The sequence below is a fragment of the Salmo salar genome, chromosome ssa03, assembly GCF_905237065.1.
Source record: "Salmo salar chromosome ssa03, Ssal_v3.1, whole genome shotgun sequence".
In the NCBI taxonomy this organism is placed as follows: Eukaryota; Metazoa; Chordata; class Actinopteri; order Salmoniformes; family Salmonidae; genus Salmo; species Salmo salar.
In genome coordinates this window covers 18,463,320-18,483,626 of record NC_059444.1, presented here as the reverse complement: position 1 = coordinate 18,483,626, position 20,307 = coordinate 18,463,320, and the positions used below count along the sequence as shown (strand labels likewise).

At 52.6% G+C, this 20,307-nt stretch overlaps 1 protein-coding gene across 1 annotated transcript in view; it reads left to right on the top strand.

Annotated features, from left to right (window-relative positions):
- Window positions 1-406: 406 nt before the first annotated feature.
- LOC106598783 (chromodomain-helicase-DNA-binding protein 7) overlaps window positions 407-20,307 on the top strand; it is a 79,620-nt gene continuing 59,719 nt past the window's right edge. Inside the window, exons 1-2 of the mRNA XM_045714589.1 lie at window positions 407-537; window positions 662-724. Coding sequence (XP_045570545.1) covers window positions 710-724 — 15 coding nt within the window. The 5' untranslated portion in view covers window positions 407-537; window positions 662-709. The remainder of the gene's footprint in view (window positions 538-661; window positions 725-20,307) is intronic.

The window sequence follows — 20,307 nt, the reverse complement described above, 5'->3', positions numbered from 1 at the left end:
TCTCTCTCTCCTCCGTCTCTCTCTCTCCTCACCGCCCCTCTCTCTCTCTCTCCTCACCGCCCCTCTCTCTCTCTCTCCTCCGTCTCTCTCTCTCCTCACCGCCCCTCTCTCTCTCTCCTCACGTCTCTCTCTCTCCTCACCGCCCTCTCTCTCTCTCTCTCCTCACGTCTCTCTCTCTCCTCCTCACCGCCCTCTCTCTCTCTCTCCTCACGTCTCTCTCTCTCCTCACCGCCCCTCTCTCTCTCTCTCTCTCCTCACGTCTCTCTCTCTCCTCACCGCCCCTCTCTCTCTCTCTCCTCACCCCTCTCTCTCGCTCTCTCTCTCTCCTCGTCCCTCTCTCTCGCTCTCTCCTCACCCCTCGCTCTCGCTCTCTCCTCACCCCTCTCTCTCTCCTCACCCTCGCTCTCTATAGAGCGTCGTTCCAGTCGTCAGGTGAAGAGGAAGCGCTATACAGAGGAACTTGAGTTCAGGATCTCAGACGATGATGGAGATGTTTCCACCGCTCCCAAGCCGCCCTTCACCAACTCTGAACAGCAGGTCAGCACCCACAATGTGTGCAGGTGTGCATGCGTTCCACAGAGAAAATGTGTGAGTAGGTTTGTGCTCATTGCTCTTCATTCCATTGGACTGTGCTAATGTTGTTCAATCTGTGTGACTGTAGGAGGTGGAGACAGAGGGGCCCGTGGTGGAGAAGATCCTGTCCATACGCATGGGGAAGAAAGAGGTGAGGCACACCCTCCCAGACATCTGGGTCTGTGGAGAGAGAGGGTACCAGTGCCCCTGTCATCTTATGATGTGCTGCTCGACCAGCTCCAAATAGATTACACACCCACACAGCCACTTCGTAGACCAGTCTAGCAGTGGTCTGGAGAGGAGACACTTGTGTGGACTTGAAGTCTGGTGACCTTTGAGCCGGGGTTATGAGAGTTACGAGACTTGTCACCAAATTCTACATGTATACTTATTTTCACTCTTTCTGTGCTTGTAGTTGATCCCTCAAACGATGTTTTTATATTTTGTTTCATTACAGAGAAAATTGGTAGACAAATATTTCTGAGTTAACACTTGGCATTGACTACGTTGTTCTGGTCAACACTCTGACTACGTTGTTCTGGTCAACACTCTGACTACGTTGTTCTGGTCAACACTCTGACTACGTTGTTCTGGTCAACACTCTGACTACGTTGTTCTGGTCAACACTCTGACTACGTTGTTCTGGTCAACACTCTGACTACGTTGTTCTGGTCAACACTCTGACTACGTTGGGAAACTGTCTCAAGCTTGTTATAAAATGCTCCAAACGAACAAAGTATTACATCATCAACATTATCTCTCAACAATTTGTAATTATTTATTTTTAAATGGTCCACTGTCCCATAAATCCATAGTTGCATCTTTTTGTTGTTGTAAACGGAATCATTCCAACATCGATTTATAGCACAGTGGAGCATTTCTTTAAAAGATGTAGTGCAGAGAAACCATTTAGTTGGTGTGCATGTAGTGCAGAGACTTCATTTAGTTGGTGTGCATGTAGTGCAGAGACATCATTTAGTTGGTGTGCATGTAGTGCAGAGACATCATTTAGTTGATGTGCATGTAGTGCAGAGACTTCATTTAGTTGGTGTGCATGTAGTGCAGAGACTTCATTTAGTTGGTGTGCATGTAGTGCAGAGACTTCATTTAGTTGGTGTGCATGTAGTGCAGAGACTTCATTTAGTTGGTGTGCATGTAGTGCAGAGACTTCATTTAGTTGGTGTGCATGTAGTGCAGAGACATCATTTAGTTGGTGTGCATGTAGTGCAGAGACATCATTTAGTTGGTGTGCATGTAGTGCAGAGAAACCATTTAGTTGGTGTGCATGTAGTGCAGAGACTTCATTTAGTTGGTGTGCATGTAGTGCAGAGACATCATTTAGTTGGTGTGCATGTAGTGCAGAGACTTCATTTAGTTGGTGTGCATGTAGTGCAGAGACTTCATTTAGTTGGTGTGCATGTAGTGCAGAGACTTCATTTAGTTGGTGTGCATGTAGTGCAGAGACATCATTTAGTTGGTGTGCATGTAGTGCAGAGACATCATTTAGTTGGTGTGCATGTAGTGCAGAGACTTCATTTAGTTGGTGTGCATGTAGTGCAGAGACTTCATTTAGTTGGTGTGCATGTAGTGCAGAGACATCATTTAGTTGGTGTGCATGTAGTGCAGAGACTTCATTTAGTTGGTGTGCATGTAGTGCAGAGACATCATTTAGTTGGTGTGCATGTAGTGCAGAGACATCATTTAGTTGGTGTGCATGTAGTGCAGAGACTTCATTTAGTTGGTGTGCATGTAGTGCAGAGACTTCATTTAGTTGGTGTGCATGTAGTGCAGAGACATCATTTAGTTGGTGTGCATGTAGTGCAGAGACTTCATTTAGTTGGTGTGCATGTAGTGCAGAGACTTCATTTAGTTGGTGTGCATGTAGTGCAGAGACTTCATTTAGTTGGTGTGCATGTAGTGCAGAGACTTCATTTAGTTGGTGTGCATGTGGTGCAGAGACTTCATTTAGTTGGTGTGCATGTAGTGCAGAGACTTCATTTAGTTGGTGTGCATGTAGTGCAGAGACTTCATTTAGTTGGTGTGCATGTAGTGCAGAGACTTCATTTAGTTGGTGTGCATGTAGTGCAGAGACATCATTTAGTTGGTGTGCATGTAGTGCAGAGACTTCATTTAGTTGGTGTGCATGTAGTGCAGAGACTTCATTTAGTTGGTGTGCATGTAGTGCAGAGACTTCATTTAGTTGGTGTGCATGTAGTGCAGAGACTTCATTTAGTTGGTGTGCATGTAGTGCAGAGACTTCATTTAGTTGGTGTGCATGTAGTGCAGAGACTTCATTTAGTTGGTGTGCATGTAGTGCAGAGACTTCATTTAGTTGGTGTGCATGTAGTGCAGAGACTTCATTTAGTTGGTGTTTTCTAATATGCTTCAGACATATTTCCATATTGCATTATAGTCAATGGCATGTGATGACTCAGCAAAATGTCTCCCAATTTTCTCGAATGAAACCAGGAGAACAGTTTGGTGGGGATCCACTATAATCAGAGTGAAAAATAAGGCAACATGTAAAACTGTGTGAAGTGACACTTTAAAGGTCCAGGTACTTCATTGTAACTGTTGTTTCCAGTGAAGGGTGACAGTGTAGTCCTGGTAATGGTTGTGTAGAGGTAAAGTAGGGGATGAGAAAAGGAGAAGAGCATTCCAGCTTGCTTTGTGTTCCTGTCACATTACACTTCAGATGGTGTGTGGTGAGAGGTGTGTGTGTGTGTGTGGTGAGAGGTAGGTGTGTGTGTGTGTGGTGAGAGGTAGGTGTGTGTGTGTGTGGTGAGAGGTAGGTGTGTGTGTGTGTGTGTGAGAGGTAGGTGTGTGTGAGGTAGGTGTGTGTGTGTGTGTGTGTGGTGAGAGGTAGGTTGTGTGTGTGTGTGTGTGTGTGTGGTGAGAGGTAGGTGTGTGTGTGTGGTGAGAGGTAGGTAGGTGTGTGTGTGTGTGTGGTGAGGTAGGTAGGTATGTGTGTGTGTGGTGAGAGGTGTGTGTGTGGTGGTAGGTGTGTGGTGGTAGGTGTGTGTGTGTGGTGAGAGGTAGGTGTGTGTGTGTGTGTGTGGTGAGAGGTAGGTGTGTGTGGTGAGAGGTAGGTGTGTGTGTGTGTGTGTGTGTGGTGAGAGGTAGGTGTGTGTGTGTGGTGAGAGGTAGGTGTGTGTGTGTGTGAGGTAGGTAGGTGTGTGTGTGTGTGTGGTGAGAGGTAGGTAGGTATGTGTGTGTGTGGTGAGAGGTGTGTGTGTGTGGTAGGTGTGTGGTGGTAGGTGTGTGTGTGTGGTGAGAGGTAGGTGTGTGTGTGTGTGGTGAGAGGTAGGTGTGTGTGGTGAGAGGTAGGTGTGTGTGTGTGTGTGTGTGTGTGTGGTGAGAGGTAGGTGTGTGTGTGGTGAGAGGTGTGTGTAGGTGTGTGTGTGGTGAGAGGTGTGTGTAGGTGTGTGTGTGGTGAGAGGTGTGTGTAGTGTGTGTGTGTGTGTGTGAGAGATGTGTGTGTGTGAGAGAGGTGTGTGTGTGTGAGGAGTGTGTGTGTGGTGAGAGGTGTGTGTGTGGTGAGAGGTGTGTGTGTGAGAGGTGTGTGTGTGAGAGGTGTGTGTGTGTGAGAGGTGTGTGTGTGTGTGTGGTGAGAGGTAGGTGTGTGTGTGTGGTGAGAGGTAGGTGTGTGTGTGTGGTGAGAGGTAGGTGCGTGTGGGTGAGAGGTAGGTGCGTGTGTGGTGAGAGGTAGTGCGTGTGGTGAGGGTAGGTGCGTGTGGTGAGAGGTGAGGTGCGTGTGGTGAGAGGTAGGTGCGTGTGGTGAGAGGTGAGGTGCGTGTGGTGAGAGGTAGGTGCGTGTGGTGAGAGGTAGGTGCGTGTGGTGAGAGGTAGGTGCGTGTGGTGAGAGGTAGGTGCGTGTGTGGTGAGAGGTAGGTGCGTGTGGTGAGAGGTAGGTGCGTGTGGTGAGAGGTAGGTGCGTGTGGTGAGAGGTAGGTGCGTGTGGTGAGAGGTAGGTGCGTGTGGTGAGAGGTAGGTGCGTGTGGTGAGAGGTAGGTGCGTGTGGTGAGAGGTAGGTGCGTGTGGTGAGAGGTAGGTGCGTGTGGTGAGAGGTAGGTGCGTGTGGTGAGAGGTAGGTGCGTGTGGTGAGAGGTAGGTGCGTGTGTGGTGAGAGGTAGGTGCGTGTGGTGAGAGGTAGGTGCGTGTGGTGAGAGGTAGGTGCGTGTGGTGAGAGGTAGGTGCGTGTGGTGAGAGGTAGGTGCGTGTGGTGAGAGGTAGGTGCGTGTGGTGAGAGGTAGGTGCGTGTGGTGAGAGGTAGGTGCGTGTGGTGAGAGGGGTGTGTGTGTGTGTGGTGAGAGGTGTGTGTGTGCGTGTGGTGAGAGGTGTGTGTGTGCGTGTGGTGAGAGGTGTGTGTGTGCGTGTGGTGAGAGGTGTGTGTGTGCGTGTGGTGAGAGGTGTGTGTGTGCGTGTGGTGAGAGGTGTGTGTGTGCGTGTGGTGAGAGGTGTGTGTGTGCGTGTGGTGAGAGGTGTGTGTGTGCGTGTGGTGAGAGGTGTGTGTGTGCGTGTGGTGAGAGGTGTGTGTGTGCGTGTGGTGAGAGGTGTGTGTGTGTGTGTGGTGAGAGGTGTGTGTGTGCGTGTGTGGTGAGAGGTGTGTGTGTGTGGTGAGAGGTGTGTGTGTGTGTGTGAGAGGTGTGTGTGTGTGAGAGGTGTGTGTGTGAGAGGAGTGTGTGTGTGAGAGGTGTGTGTGTGTGAGAGGTGTGTGTGTGTGAGAGGTGTGTGTGTGTGAGAGGTGTGAGTGTGGTGAGAGGTGTGTGTGAGAGGTGTGTGTGAGAGGTGTGTGAGAGGTGTGTGTGAGAGGTGTGTGAGAGGTGTGTGTGAGAGGTGTGTGCGTGTGGTGAGAGGTGTGTGCGTGTGGTGAGAGGTAGGTGCGTGTGGTGAGAGGTAGGTGCGTGTGGTGAGAGGTAGGTGCGTGTGGTGAGAGGTAGGTGCGTGTGGTGAGAGGTAGGTGCGTGTGGTGAGAGGTGTGTGTGCGTGTGGTGAGAGGTGTGTGTGCGTGTGGTGAGAGGTGTGTGTGCGTGTGGTGAGAGGTGTGTGTGCGTGTGGTGAGAGGTGTGTGGTGAGAGTGTGTGTGGTGAGAGGTGTGTGGTGAGAGGTGTGTGGTGAGAGGTGTGTGTGGTGAGAGGTGTGTGTGTGAGAGTGTGTGTGAGAGGTGTGTGTGAGAGGTGTGTGTGAGAGGTGTGTGTGTGAGAGGTGTGTGTGAGAGGTGTGTGTGGTGAGAGGTGTGTGTGGTGAGAGGTGTGTGTGTGTGTGAGAGGTGTGTGTGTGTGAGTGTGGTGAGAGGTGTGTGTGGGGTGTGAGAGGTGTGTGTGTGGTGAGAGGTGTGTGTGTGTAGAGGTGTGTGTGTGGGGTGTGTGTGTGTGAGAGGTGTGTGTGTGAGAGGTGTGTGTGTGAGGTGTGTGTGTGTGAGAGGTGTGTGTGTGTGTGTGTGTGTGTGAGAGGTGTGTGTGTGTGGTGAGAGGTGTGTGTGTGTGTGTGTGGAGAGGTGTGTGTGTGTGTGTGTGTGTGTGTGAGAGGTGTGTGTGTGTGTGAGAGGTGTGTGTGTGTGTGTGTGTGAGAGGTCAGTGTGTGTGTGTGAGAGGTGTGTGTGTGTGTGTGTGTGAGAGGTGTGTGTGTGTGTGGTGAGAGGTGTGTGTGGTGAGATGTGTCTGTGTGTGTGTGTGTGTGTGTGTGGTGAGATGTGTCTGTGTGTGTGTGTGTGTGGTGAGAGGTGTGTGTGTGTGTGTGTGTGTGGTGAGAGGTGTGTGTGTGTGTGGTGAGAGGTGTGTGTGTGTGTGAGAGGTGTGTGTGTAGAGGTGTGTGTGTGAGAGGTGTGTGTGTGTGGTGAGAGGTGTGTGTGTGTGTGTGTGTGAGAGGTGTGTGTGTGTGTGGAGAGGTGTGTGTGTGTGTGAGAGGTGTGTGTGTGTGTGTGTGTGAGAGGTGTGTGTGTGTGTGGTGAGAGGTGTGTGTGGTGAGATGTGTCTGTGTGTGTGTGTGTGTGTGTGTGTGGTGAGATGTGTCTGTGTGTGTGTGTGTGGTGAGAGGTGTGTGTGTGTGTGTGTGTGTGGTGAGAGGGTGTGTGTGTGTGTGTGTGTGGTGAGGTGTGTGTGTGGTGAGAGGTGTGTGTGTGTGGTGAGAGGTGTGTGTGTGTGTGGTGAGGTGTGTGTGTGTGTGGTGAGGTAGGTGTGTGTGTGTGTGTGGTGAGAGGTAGGTGTGTGTGGTGAGAGGTAGGTGTGTGTGGTGAGAGGTAGGTGTGTGTGTGTGAGAGGTAGGTGTGTGTGTGGTGAGAGGTAGGTGTGTGTGGTGAGAGGTGGGTGTGTGTGTGTGGTGAGAGGTAGTGTGTGTGTGTGTGGTGAGAGGTAGGTGTGTGTGTGTGGTGAGAGGTAGGGTGTGTGTGTGGTGAGAGGTAGGTGTGTGTGTGTGTGTGGTGAGAGGTAGGTGTGTGTGTGTGTGTGGTGAGAGGTAGGTGTGTGTGTGGTGAGGGTAGGTGTGTGTGTGTGTGTGTGGTGAGAGGTAGTGTGTGTGTGGTGGGGTGGGTGTGTGAGAGGTAGGTGTGTGTGGTGAGGGTAGGTGTGTGTGTGTGGTGAGGGTAGGTGTGTGTGTGTGTGTGGTGAGAGGTAGGTGTGTGTGTGGTGTGTGTGTGTGGTGAGAGGTAGGTGTGTGTGTGGTGAGAGGTGAGGTGTGTGTTGGTGTGTGTGTGGTGAGAGAGTGTGTGTGTGTGTGTGAGAGGTGTGTGTGTGTGTGTGGTGTGTGTGTGTGTGTGGTGAGAGGTAGGTGTGTGTGGTGAGAGGTAGGTGCGTGTGAGAGGTAGGTGTGTGTGAGGCTGTGTGTGTGTGGTGAGGGTGTGTGTGTGTGGTGTGAGGTGTGTGTGTGTGGTGAGAGAGGTGTGTGTTGTGTGTGTGTGGTGAGAGGTGTGTGTGTGTGTGTGTGTGGTGAGAGGTGTGTGTGTGTGTGTGGTGAGAGGTGTGTGTGTGTGTGTGGAGGTGTGTGTGTGAGAGGTGTGTGTGTGTGGTGAGAGGTGTGTGTGTAGGGAGTGGTGTGTGTGTGTGTGTGAGTTGTGTTTTTGTTTGTAGTGTCTGTCTATTTTGTTAGTGTGGTGAGAAAGTGGGGTTTGTGTGGTGAGAAAGTGGGGTTTGTGTGGTGAGACAGTGGGGTTTGTGTGGTGAGAAAGTGGGGTTTGTGTGGTGAGAAAGTGGGGTTTGTGTGGTGAGAAGGTGGGTTTGTTTGGTGAGAAAGTGGGGTTTGTGTGGTGAGAGAGTGGGGTTTGTGTGGTGAGAAAGTGGGTGTTTGTGTGGTGAGAAAGTGGGGTTTGTGTGGTGAGAGGTGGGGTGTTTGTGTGGTGAGAGGTGGGGTTTGTGTGGTGAGAAAGTGGGGTTTGTTTGGTGGAAAGTGGGGTTTGTGTGGTGAGAGAGTGGGGTTTGTGTGGTGAGAAAGTGGGGTTTGTGTGGTGAGAAAGTGGGGTGTTTGTGTGGTGGAGTGGGGTTTGTGTGGTGAAAGGTGTGGTGTTTGTGTGGTGAGAAAGTGGGGTGTTTGTGTGTGTGTGTGTGAGCGAGATGTGGGTGTGTGTGTGAGAGAGAGGTGTGTGTGAGATGTAGGTGTGTATGTGTGGTGAGAGGTGTGTGTGTGGTGAGAGCGGTTTGTGGGGGGGTGTGGAGAGGGTGGTGTGTGTGTGTGTGTGGGGTGTGTGTGGTGAGAGGTGTGTGTGGAGTGGTGTGTGTGTGTGTGGTGAGATGTATGTGTGTAGTGAGAGGTGTGTGTGTGGTGAGAGGTGTGTGTGTGTGGTGAGAGGTGTGTGTGTGTGGTGAGAGGTAGGTGTGTGTGGTGAGAGCGGTTTGTGGGGGGGTGTGGAGAGAGAGTGGTGTGTTTGTGTGTAGGGAGTGGTGTGTGTGTAGGGAGTGGTGTGTGTGTGTGTGTGTAGGGAGTGGTGTGTGTGTGTGTGTGTAGGGAGAGGTGTGTGTGTGTGTGTGTGTTGGGAGAGGTGTGTGTGTGTGTGTAGGGAAAGGTGTGTGTGGGAGAGGTGTGTGTGTGTGTTGTGGAGGGAGAGGTGTGTGTGGGAGAGGTGTGTGTGTGTGTATGTGTGGTGAGAGGGTGTGTGTTGTGTGGTGAGAGGTGTGTGTGTGTGTGTGTGTGTGGTGAGAGGTAGGTGTGTGTGTGGTGAGAGGTAGTGTGTGTGTGTGGTGAGAGGTATGTGTGGTGAGAGGTAGGTGTGTGTGTGTGGTGAGAGGTAGGTGTGTGTGTGTGGTGAGAGGTAGGTGTGTGTGTGTGGTGAGAGGTAGGTGTGTGTGTGTGTGTGTGGTGAGAGGTAGGTGTGTGGGGGGTGTGGTGAGAGGTGTGTGTGTGTGTGTGTGGTGAGAGGTAGGTGGGTGTGTGTGTGTGTGTGTGTGTGTGGTGAGAGGTAGGTGTGTGTGTGTGGTGAGAGGTAGGTGTGTGTGTGTGTGTGTGTGTGGTGAGAGGTGTGTGTGTGTGTGGTGAGAGGTATGTGTGTGTGTGTGTGGTGAGAGGTGGTGTGTGTGTGTGTGTGTGGTGAGAGGTGAGGTTGGTGTGTGTGTGTGTGGTGAGAGGTGGTGGGTGTGTGTGTGTGTGTGGTTGAGAGTGTGGTGTGTGTGTGTGTGTGTGTGTGTGTGGTGAGAGGTAGGTAGGTATGTGTGTGGTGAGAGGTGTGTGTGTGGTGGTAGGTGTGTGGTGGTAGGTGTGTGTGTGTGGTGAGAGGTAGGTGTGTGGTGAGCGGTAGGTGTGTGTGTGTGGTGAGAGGGTAGGTGTGTGTGTGTGTGGTGGGGTGGGGGGGTGTGGTGAGAGGTAGGTGTGTGTGTGTGTGGGGGTGAGTGGTAGGTGTGTGTGTGTGTGGTGAGGGTAGGTGGGTGTGTGTGTGAGAGAGGTAGGTGTGTGTGTGAGAGAGGTAGGTGTGTGTGTGAGAGAGGTAGGTGTCTGTGTGAGGGGTAGGTGTGTGTGGGTGAGGTGTGTGTGTGTGTGGTGAGAGGTGTGTGGGTGTGTGTGTGGTGAGAGGTAGGTGTGTATGTGTGTGTTGTGAGAGGTGTGTGTGTTGTGAGAGGTGTGTGTGTTGTGAGAGGTGTGGTGTGTGTGTTGTGAGAGGTGTGGTGTGTGTGGTAGTGGGTGAGAGGTGTGTGGGTGCGAGGTGTGTGGGTGCGAGGTGTGTGTGTGGGTGAGAGGTGTGTGTGTGGGTGAGAGATGTGTGGGTGAGAGGTGTGTGTGTGTGTGGTGAGAGGTGTGTGTGTGTGTGTGGTGAGAGGTGTGTGTGTGTGTGTGTGTGTGGTGTAATGTGTGTGTGTGGTGAGATGTGTGTGTGTGTGTGTGTGTGGTGTATGTGTGTGTGTGTGGTGTTGTGTGTGTGTGTGGTGAGAGATGTGTGTGTGTGTGAGGTGTATGTGTGTGTGTGGTGAGATGTGTGTGTATGTGTGTGGTGAGAGGTGTGTGTGGTGAGAGGTGTGTGTGAGAGTGGTGTGTGTGTGTGTGTGGTGAGATGTATGTGTGTAGTGAGAGGTGTGTGTGTGGTGAGAGGTGGTGTGTGTGGTGAGAGGTGTGTGTGTGTGGTGAGAGGTAGGTGTGTGTGGTGAGAGTGGTTTGTGGGGGTGTGTGGGAGAGTGGTGTGTGTGTGTGTGGAGTGGTGTGTGTGTGAGAGAGTGGTGTGTGTGTGTGTGTGTGGAGTGGTGTGTGTGTGTGTGTGTGTAGGAGGAGGTGTGTGTGTGTGTGTGTGTGAGGGAGGGTGTGTGTTGGGAGAGGTGTGTGTGTGTGTGAGGAGGTGTGTGTAGGGAGAGGGTGTGTGTGTGTGTGTGTGGTGAGATGTGTAGTGTGTGTGTGGTGAGATGTGTGTGTATGTGTGTGGTGAGAGGTGTGTGTGGTGAGAGGTGTGTGTGTGTAGGGAGTGGTGTGTGTGTGTGTGTGGATGTATGTGTGTGGTGAGAGGTGTGTGTGTGTGGTGAGGAGGTGTGTGTGTGTGTGTGGTGAGAGGTGTGTGTGTGTGGTGAGAGGTGTGTGTGTGTGTGTGTGTGGTGAGAGGTGTGTGTGTGTGTGTGGGGAGTGGTGTGTGTGTGTGGGGAGTGGTGTGTGTGTGTGTGTGTGTGTAGGAGTGGTGTGTGTGTAGGGAGTGGTGTGTGTGTGTGTGTGAGTGGTGTGTGTGTGTGTGTGAGGGAGTGTGTGTGTGTGTGTGTGTTGGGAGAGGTGTGTGTGTGTGTGTGTGTGGAGAGGTGTGTGTGTGTGTGTGTAGGGAGAGGTGTGTGTAGAGAGGTGTGTGTGTGTGTGTGTGTGTGTGTGTGTAATGAGAGGTGTGTGTGTGTGTAATGAGAGGTGTGTGTGTGTGTAATGAGAGGTGTGTGTGTGTGTGTGTTAGGGAGAGGTGTGTGTGTGTGTGTAGGGGAGGGTGTGTGTGTGTGTGTAGGGAGAGGTGTGTGTGTGTGTGTGGGAGAGGTGTGTGTGTGTGTGTGTGTGGGGAGAGGTGTGTGTGTGTGTGAGGGAGAGGTGTGTGTGTGTGGGAGGTGTGTGTGTAGGGAGAGGTGTGTGTGTGTGTGTGTGTAGGGAGAGGTGTGTGTGTGTGTGTGTAGGAGAGGTGTGTGTGTGTGTGTGTGTAGGGAGAGGGGTGTGTGTGTGTGTGGGAGAGTGTGTGTGTGTGTGTGTGTAGGGAGAGGTGTGTGTGTGTGTAGGGAGAGGTGTGTGTGTGTGTGTGAGAGGTGTGTGTGTGTGTGTGTGTAGGGAGAGGTGTGTGTGTGTAGGGGAGAGGTGTGTGTAGGGAGAGGTGTGTGTAGGGAGAGGTGTGTGTGTGTGTGTGTGTAGGGAGAGGTTTGTGTGTGTGTGTAGGGGAGGTGTGTGTGTGTGTGTGTAGGGAGAGGTGTGTGTGTGTGTGTAGGGAGAGGTGTGTGTGTGTGTGTGTGAGTTGTGTTTTTGTTTGTAGTGTCTGTCTATTTTGTTTGTGTGGTGAGAAAGTGGGGTTTGTGTGGTGGGGTTTGTGTGGTGAGACAGTGGGGTTTGTGTGGTGAGACAGTGGGTTTGTGTGTGGTGAGACAGTGGGGTTTGTGTGGTGAGAAAGTGGGGTTTGTGTGGTGAGAAAGTGGGGTTTGTGTGGTGAGAAAGTGGGGTTTGTGTGTGGTGAGAAAGTGGGGTTTGTGTGGTGAGAAAGTGGGGTTTGTGTGGTGAGAAAGTGGGGTTTGTGTGGTGAGAAAGTGGGGTTTGTGTGGTGAGAAAGTGGGGTTTGTGTGGTGAGAAAGTGGGGTTTGTGTGGTGAGAAAGTGGGGTTTGTGTGGTGAGAAAGTGGGGTTTGTGTGGTGAGAAAGTGGGGTTTGTGTGGTGAGAAAGTGGGGTTTGTGTGGTGAGAAAGTGGGGTTTGTGTGGTGAGAAAGTGGGGTTTGTGTGGTGAGAAAGTGGGGTTTGTTTGGTGAGAAAGTGGGGTTTGTGTGGTGAGAAAGTGGGGTGTTTGTGTGTGTGTGAGCGAGATGTGGGTGTGTGTGTGAGAGAGAGAGGTGTGTGTGAGATGTATGTGTGGTGAGAGGTGTGTGTGTGGTGAGAGCGGTTTGTGGGGGGGTGTGGAGAGAGAGTGGTGTGTGTGTGGGGAGAGGTGTGTGTGTGTGTGTAGGGAGAGGTGTGTGTGTGTGTGTAGGGAGAGGTGTGTGTGTGTTGTGTGTGTGTGTGTGTAGGAGGAGAGGTGTGTGTGTGTGTGTGTGTAGGGAGAGGTGTGTGTGTGTGTGTAGGGAGAGGTGTGTGTGTGTGTGGGGTGTGTGTGTGTGTGTGTAGGGAGAGGTGTGTGTGTGTGTGTAGGGGAGAGATGTGTGTGTGTGTGTGGGGAGGTGTGTGTAGGGAGAGGTGTGTGTGTGTGTGTGTGTGTGGGAGGTGTGTGTGTGTGTGTGTGTGTGGAGGAGGGTGTGTGTGTGTGTGTGTGTAAGGGAGAGGTGTGTGTGTGTGTGTGTAGGGAGAGGTGTGTGTGTGTGTGTGTGTGTGAGGAGAGGTGTGTGTGTGTGTAGGGAGAGGTGTGTGTGTGTGTGTTTGTGTGTGTAGGGAGAGGTGTGTGTGTGTGTGTGTGTGGGGAGAGGTGTGTGTGTGTGTGTGTGGGGGGTGTGTGTGTGTGTGTGTGTGTGTAGGGAGAGGTGTGTGTGTAGGGAGAGGTGTGTGTGTGTGTGTGTGTGTAGGGAGAGGTGTGTGTGTGTGTGTGTGTGTGTGTGTGTGTAGGGAGAGGTGTGTGTGTGTGTAGGGAGAGGTGTGTGTGTGTAGGGAGAGGTGTGTGTGTGTGTGTAGGGAGAGGTGTGTGTGTGTGTGTGTGTAGGGAGAGGTGTGTGTGTGTGTAGGGAGAGGTGTGTGTGTGTGTGTGTGTGTGTGGGGAGAGGTGTGTGTTTGTGTGTGTAGGGAGAGGTGTGTGTGTGTGTGTTTGTGTGTGTAGGGGAGAGTTGTGTGTGTGTGTAGGAGGGTGTGTGTGTGTGTGTGTGTGTGTGTGGGGGGTGTGTGTGTGTGTGTAGGGAGAGGTGTGTGTGTAGGGAGGGGTGTGTGTGTGTAGGGGAGGTGTGTGTGTGGGAGAGGTGTGTAGGGAGAGGTGTGTGTGTAGGGAGAGGTGTGTGTGTGTGTGTGTAGGGAGAGCTGTGTGTGTGTGTAGGGAGAGTGTGTGTGTGTGTGTGTGTGGGTGTGTGTGGAGGGTGTGTGTAGGAGAGGTGTGTGTGTGTGTGTGTAGGAGAGGGTGTGTGTGTGTGTGTAGGAGTGTGTGTGTTGTTTGTGTGTGTAGGGGGGGTTTGTGTGTGGGAGGTTTGTGTGTGTGGAGAGGTGTGTGTGTGTGTGTAGGGAGAGGTGTGTGTGTGTGTAGGTAGAGGTGTGTGTGTGTGTGTGTGTGTGTGTGTGTGTAGGGAGAGGTGTGTGTGTGGTGAGATGTGTGTGTGTGTGTGTGTGGTGAGATGTGTGTGTGTGGTGGGATTTGTGTGGTGAGAGGTGTGTGTGTGGTGAGAGCGGTTTGTGTGGGGGTGTGGAGAGAGAGTGGTGTGTGTGTGTGAGGAGAGGTGGGTGTGTGTGGGGAGTGGTGTGTGTGTGTGTGTGTGTGTGGAGGGGGGTGTGTGTGTGTGAAAGGGGGTGTGTGTGTGTGTGTGTGTTGGGAGAGTGTGTGTAGGGAGAGGTGTGTGTGGGAGTGTGTGTAGGGAGAGTGTGTGTGGGGGGTGTGTGTGTGTAGGGAGAGGTGTGTGTGTGTGTAGGGAGGGGTGTGTGTGTGTAGGGAGAGGTGTGTTAGGGGGAGGTGTGTGTGTAGGAGAGGTGTGTGTGTGTGTGGAGAGGTGTGTGTGTGTGTGTGTGTAGGGGTGTGTGTGTGTGTGTAGGGAGAGGTGTGTGTGTGTAGGGAGAGGTGTGTGTGTGTGTGTAGGGGAGAGGTGTGTGTGTGTGTGTAGGGAGAGGTGTGTGTGTGTGTAGGGAGAGGTGTGTGTGTGTGTGTGTGTAGGGAGAGGTGTGTGTGTGTGTGTGTGTGGAGGGAGGTGTGTGTGTGTGTGTGTGTGTAGGAGAGGTGTGTGTGTGTGTGTGTGTGTAGGGGGTGTGTGTGTGTGTGTGTAGGGGAGGTGTGTGTGTGTGTGTAGGGGAGGTGTGTGTGTGTGTGTGTGTGGGGAGGTGTGTGTGTGTGTGTGGAGAGTGTGTGTGTGTGTGTGTAGGGAGAGGTGTGTGTTGTTGTGGGGAGAGGTGTGTGTGTTGTGTGTGTGTTTGTGTGTGTAGGGAGAGGTGTGTGTGTGTTTGTGTGTGTAGGGAGAGTTGTGTGTGTGTGTGTGTGTGTAGGGAGAGGTGTGTGTGTGTAGGGAGAGGTGTGTGTGTGGGGAGAGGTGTGTGTGTGTGTGTGTGTGTGTGTGGGGGTGTGGTGAGGAGGTGTGTGTGTGGGAGGGTGTGTGTGTAGGGGGGGTGTGTGTGTGTGTGTGTAGGGAGGTGTGTGTGTGTGTGTGTGTAGGGAGAGGTGTGTGTGTGTGTGTGTGAGGAGGGTGTGTGTAGGGAGAGTGTGTGTGTGTGTGTGTGTGTGTAGGGAGAGTGTGTGTGTGTGTGTGTGTAGGGAGAGGTGTGTGTGTGTGTGTAGGAAGAGGTGTGTGTGTTTGTGTGTGTAGAGGAGAGGTTTGTGTGTGTGGAGAGGTGTGTGTGTGTGTGTGTAGGGAGGTGTGTGTGTGTGTGTGTGTAGGAGGAGGTGTGTGTGTGTGTGTGTAGGAGGGTGTGTGTGGAGAGGTGTGTGTGTGTGTGTGTGTGTGTAGGGAGAGGTGTGTGTGTGTGTGTGGGAGAGGTGTGTGTGTGTGTAGGGGGGTGTGTGTGTGTTTGTGTGTGTGTTGTGTGTGTAGGGGAGGTGTGTGTGTGTGTGTGTGTGTGTGTAGGGAGAGGTGTGTGTGTGTGTAGGGAGAGGTGTGTGTGTGTAGGGAGAGGTGTGTGTGTGTGTGTAGGGAGAGGTGTGTGTGTGAGGTGTGTGTGTGTGAGATGTGTGTGTGTGTGTGTGTGGTGAGATGTGTGTGTGTGGTAATTGTGTAGGGAGGTGTGTGTGTGTGAGTGGCGTTTGTGTGTGGTGTGGAGGAGTGGTGTGTGTGTGGGGAGAGGTGGTGTGTGTGTAGGGAGAGGTGTGTGTGTGTGTGTGTGTGTGTGTGTGTGTGTAGGGAGAGGTGTGTGTGTGTGTGTAGGGAGAGGTGTGTGTGTGTGATAGGGAGAGGTGTGTGTGTGTGTGTGTGTGAGGGGGGTGTGTGTGGGGGAAGTGTGTGTGTGTAGGGGGGTGTGTGTGTGTGGGGGAGGTGTGTGTGTGTGTGTGTGGGGGGTGTGTGTGTGTAGGGAGAGGTGTGTGTGTGTGTGTGTGTAGGGGAGGTGTGTGTGTGTGTGTGTGTGTGTGTGAGGGAGGTGTGTGTGTGTGTGTGGGGAGAGTATGTGTGTGTGTAGGGAGAGGTTGTGTGTGTGTGAGAGGTTGTGTGTGTGTAGGGAGGGTGTGTGTGGGGGTGTGTGTGTGTAGGGAGAGGTGTGTGTGTGTGTGTAGGGAGAGGTGTGTGTGTGTGTGTGGGGAGGTGTGTGTGTGTAGGGAGAGGTGTGTGTGTAGGGAGAGGGTGTGTGTGTGTGTGTGTGGTGAGATGTGTGTGGTGGGTGTGTGTGGTGAGGTGTGTGTGTGTGTGTGTGAGAGGTGTGTGTGTGTGGTGAGAGGTGTGTGTGTGTGTGTGTGGTGAGAGTGTGTGTGTGTGTGTGGTGAGAGGTGTGTGTGTAGGGAGTGGTGTGTGTGTGTGTGTGAGTTGTGTTTTGTTTGTAGTGTCTGTCTATTTTGTTTGTGTGGTGGTTTGTGTGGTGAGAGTGGGGTTTGTGTGGTGAGGTGGGGTTTGTGTGTGTTGTGTGGTGAGAAAGTGGGGTTTGTGTGGTGGAGGTGTTTGTGTGGTGAGAGTGGGGTTTGTGTGGTGAGGTGGGGTTTGTGTGGTGAGAGAGTGGGGTTTGTGTGGTGTGGGTTTGTGTGGTGAGAGTGGGGTTTGTGTGGTGAGAGTGGGTGTTTGTGTGGTGAGAGTGGGGTTTGTGTGGTGAGACGTGGTGTTTGTGTGGTGAGACAGTGGGGTTGTGTGGTGAGCGTGGGGTTTGTGTGGTGAGACAGTGGGGTTTGTGTGGTGAGACAGTGGGGTTTGTGTGGTGGAAGTGGGGTTTGTGTGGTGAGAAAGTGGGGTTTGTGTGATGAGAGCTGTGGGGTTTTGAGGGAGAGTTGTGTGTGGTGTCTGAGTATGTTGTGTGAGTGAGTGGGGTTTGTTTTTCGTGTGTGTGTGTGTGTGTGTGTGTGTGAGAGAGGTGCGTGAGTGGGATTTGTGTGTGAGTTTTTTTTGAGTGAGTGAGATGTTTGTGGGTGGTGTGGACAGGGGGGTGTGGATGAGAAGTGTGTGTGGTGAGAGGTGTGTGAGAGAGTGGGGTTTGTTTGTGTGAGTGTGTGGAGAGAGAGAGAGGAGTGTGTGTGTGTAGGGAGAGGTGTGTGTGTGTAGGGAGAGGTGTGTGTGTGTGTTAGGGAGGTGTGTGTGTGTAGGAGAGGTGTGTGTGTGTAGGGAGAGGTGTGTGTGTGTGTGAGGGAGAGGTGTGTGTGTGGGGGGTGTGTGTGTGTAGGGAGAGGTGTGTGTGTGTGTAGGGAGAGGTGTGTGTGTAGGGGAGATGTGTGTGTGTGTGTGTAGGGGAGGGTGTGTGTGTGTGTGTAGGGAGGGTGTGTGTGTGTGTGTAGGGAGAGGTGTGTGTGTGTGTGTAGGGAGAGGTGTGTGTGTGTGTGGGGGGTGTGTGTGTGTGTAGGGAGAGGTGTGTGTGTGTGTGTGTGGAGAGAGGTGTGTGTGTGTGTGTAGGGAGGGTGTGTGTGTGTGTGTGTGTGTGTAGGGGAGGTGTGTGTGTAGGGAGAGGTGTGTGTGTGTGTGTGTGTGTGTGTAGGGAGAGGTGTGTGTGTGTGTGTGTGTGTGTAGGGAGAGGTGTGTGTGTGTGTGAGGGAGGGTGTGTGTGTGGGGAGGTGTGTGTGTGTGTGAGGAGGGTGTGTGTGTGGGGAGAGGTGTGTGTGTGTGTAGGGAGGGGTGTGTGTGTGTGTGAGGGAGGTGTGTGTGTGTAGGGAGAGGTGTGTGTGTGTGTGTGTGTGGGAGAGGTGTGTGTGTGGGGAGAGGTGTGTGTGTGTGTGTGTAGGGAGAGGTGTGTGTGTGTGTGTAGGGAGAGGTGTGTGTGTGTGTGTGTGTAGGGAGAGGTGTGTGTGTGTAGGGAGAGGTGTGTGTGTGTGTGTGTGAGGGAGATGTGTGTGTGTGTAGGAGAGGTGTTTGTGTGTGTAGGGAGGTGTGTGTGTGTGTGTGTGTGTGTGTGTGTGTGTGTGTGTGTGTGTGTGTGTGTGTGAGAGGTGCGTGAGTGGGATTTGTGTCTGTGTGGTGTCTGTATTTTGTGTGAGTGAGTGGGGTTTGTGTGTGAGGTTTTTTTGAGTGAGTGAGATGTTTGTGTGTGGTGTGGAGGGGTGTGGTGGAGAAGTGTGTGTGGTGGTGTGTGTGTAGGGGGGTGTGTGTAGGGAGAGGTGTGTGTGTGTGTGTAGGGAGAGTGTGTGTGTAGGGGGTGTGTGTGTAGGGAGGGTGTGTGTGTAGGGGAGGTGTGTGTGTGTAGGGAGAGGTGTGTGTGTGTGTGTGTGTGTGTGTGTGTAGGGAGGGTGTGTGTGTGTGTGTGTGTGTGTGTGTGTGTGTGTGTGTGTGTGTAGGGAGGTGTGTGTGTGTGTGTGTGTGTGTGTAGGGAGAGGTGTGTGTGTGTGAGGGAGAGGTGTGTGTGTGTGTGTGTAGGGAGAGGTGTGTGTGTGTGGGGAGAGGTGTGTGTGTGTGTGTGCTAGGGAGAGGTGTTTGTGTGTGTGTGTGTGTGGGAGAGGTGTGTGTGTGTGTGTGTGTAGGGAGAGGTGTGTGTGTGTAGGGAGAGGGTGTGTGTGTGTAGGGAGAGGTGTGTGTGTGTGTGTGTGTGTGTAGGGAGAGGTGTGTGTGTGTGTGGGAGGGTGTGTGTGTGTGTGTAGGGAGAGGTGTGTGTGTGTGTGTGTGTGTGTAGGAGCTGTGTGTGTGAGGTGGTGTGTAGGGAGAGGTGTGTGTGTGTGTGTGTGTGTGTGTAGGGAGAGGTGTGTGTGTGTGTGTGTAGGGGGGTGTGTGTGTGTGTGTGTGTGTGTGTGTGTGTGTGTAGGGAGAGGTGTGTGTGTGTGTGTGTGGGGAGAGGTGTGTGTGTGTGTGTGTGTGTAGGGAGAGGTGTGTGTGTGTGAGTTGTGTTTTTGTTTGTAGTGTCTGTCTATTTTGTTTGTGTGGTGAGAAAGTGGGGTTTGTGTGGTGAGAAAGTGGGGTTTGTGTGGTGAGAGTGGGGTTTGTGTGGTGGAAGTGGGGTTTGTGTGGTGGAAGTGTGGTTTGTGTGGTGAGAAAGTGGGGTTTGTGTGGTGAGAGAGTGGGGTTTGTGTGGTGAGACAGTGGGGTTTGTGTGGTGAGAAAGTGGGGTTTGTGTGGTGAGAAAGTGGGGTTTGTGTGGTGAGAAAGTGGGGTTTGTGTGGTGAGAAGTGGGGTTTGTGTGGTGAGAAAGTGGGGTTTGTGTGGTGAGATGGGGTTTGTGTGGTGAGAAAGTGTGGTTTGTTTGGTGAGAAAGTGGGGTTTGTGTGGTGAGAAAGTGGGGTTTGTGTGGTGAGACAGTGGGGTTTGTGTGGTGAGAGACTGTGGGGTTTGTGTGATGAGAGACTGTGGGGTTTTGAGGGAGAGTTGTGTGTGGTGTCTGAGTATATTGTGTGAGTGAGTGGGGTTTGTTTTTCGTGTGTGTGTGTGTGAGAGGTGCGTGAGTGGGATTTGTGTCTGTGTGGTGTCTGTATTTTGTGTGAGTGAGTGGGGTTTGTGTGTGTGTGTGTGTGTGTGTGAGGTTTTTTTGAGTGAGTGAGATGTTTGTGGGTGGTGTGGACAGGGGGGTGTGGATGGAGAAGTGTGTGTGGTGAGAGGTGTGTGAGAGAGTGGGGTTTGTTTGTGTGAGTGTGTGGAGAGAGAGAGAGGAGTGTGTGTGTGTAGGGAGAGGTGTGTGTGTAGGGAGAGGTGTGTGTGTAGGGAGAGGTGTGTGTGTAGGGAGAGGTGTGTGTGTAGGGAGAGGTGTGTGTGTGTAGGGAGAGGTGTGTGTGTGTGTGTGTGTGTGTAGGGAGAGGGTGTGTGTGTGTGTGTAGGGAGAGGTGTGTGTGTAGGGGAGAGGTGTGTGTGTGTGTGTGTAGGGAGAGGTGTGTGTGTGTGTGTAGGGAGAGGTGTGTGTGTGTGTGTAGGGAGAGGTGTGTGTGTGTGTGTGTAGGGGAGAGGTGTGTGTGTGTGTGTGTGGGGAGGGTGTGTGTGTGTGTGTGTGTAGGGAGAGGTGTGTGTGTGTAGGGAGAGGTGTGTGTGTGTAGGGAGAGGTGTGTGTGTGTGTGTGGGAGAGGTGTGTGTGTGTGTGTAGGGAGAGGTGTGTGTGTGTGTGTAGGGAGAGGTGTGTGTGTGTGTGTGTGTGTGTAGGGAGAGGTGTGTGTGTGGGGAGAGGTGTGTGTGTGTAGGGAGAGGGTGTGTGTGTGTGTAGGGAGAGGTGTGTGTGTGTGTGTAGGGAGAGGTGTGTGTGTGTAGGGAGAGGTGTGTGTGTGTGTGTTAGGGAGAGGTGTGTGTGTGTGTGTAGGGAGAGGTGTGTGTGTGTGTGTGTGTGTGTAGGGAGAGGTGTGTGTGTGTGTAGGGAGAGTTGTGTGTGTGTGTAGGGAGAGGTGTGTGTGTGTAGGGGGGTGTGTGTGTGTGTGTGTGTAGGGAGAGGTGTGTGTGTGTGTGTGTGTGTAGGGAGGTGTGTGTGTGTGTGTAGGGGAGGTGTGTGTGTGTGTGTGTGTGTGTGTGTAGGGAGAGGTGTGTGTGTGTGTGTGTGTGTGTAGGGAGAGGTGTGTGTGTGTGTGTGTAGGGAGAGGTGTGTGTGTGTGTGTGTGTAGGGAGAGGTGTGTGTGTGTGTGTGTAGGGAGAGGTGTGTGTGTGTGTGTGTGTGTGTGTAGGGAGGGGTGTGTGTGTGTGTGTGTGTGTGTGTGTAGGGAGAGGTGTGTGTGTGTAGGGAGAGGTGTGTGTGTAGGGAGAGGTGTGTGTGTAGGGAGAGGTGTGTGTGTGTGTAGGGAGAGGTGTGTGTGTGTAGGGAGAGGTGTGTGTGTGTGTGTAGGGAGAGGTGTGTGTGTGTGTGTGGGAGAGGTGTGTGTGTGTGTAGGGGAGAGTGTGTGTGTGTAGGGAGAGGTGTGTGTGTGTGGGGGGTGTGTGTGTGTGTGTGTAGGGAGAGGTGTGTGTGTGTGTGTAGGGGAGGTGTGTGTGTGTGTGT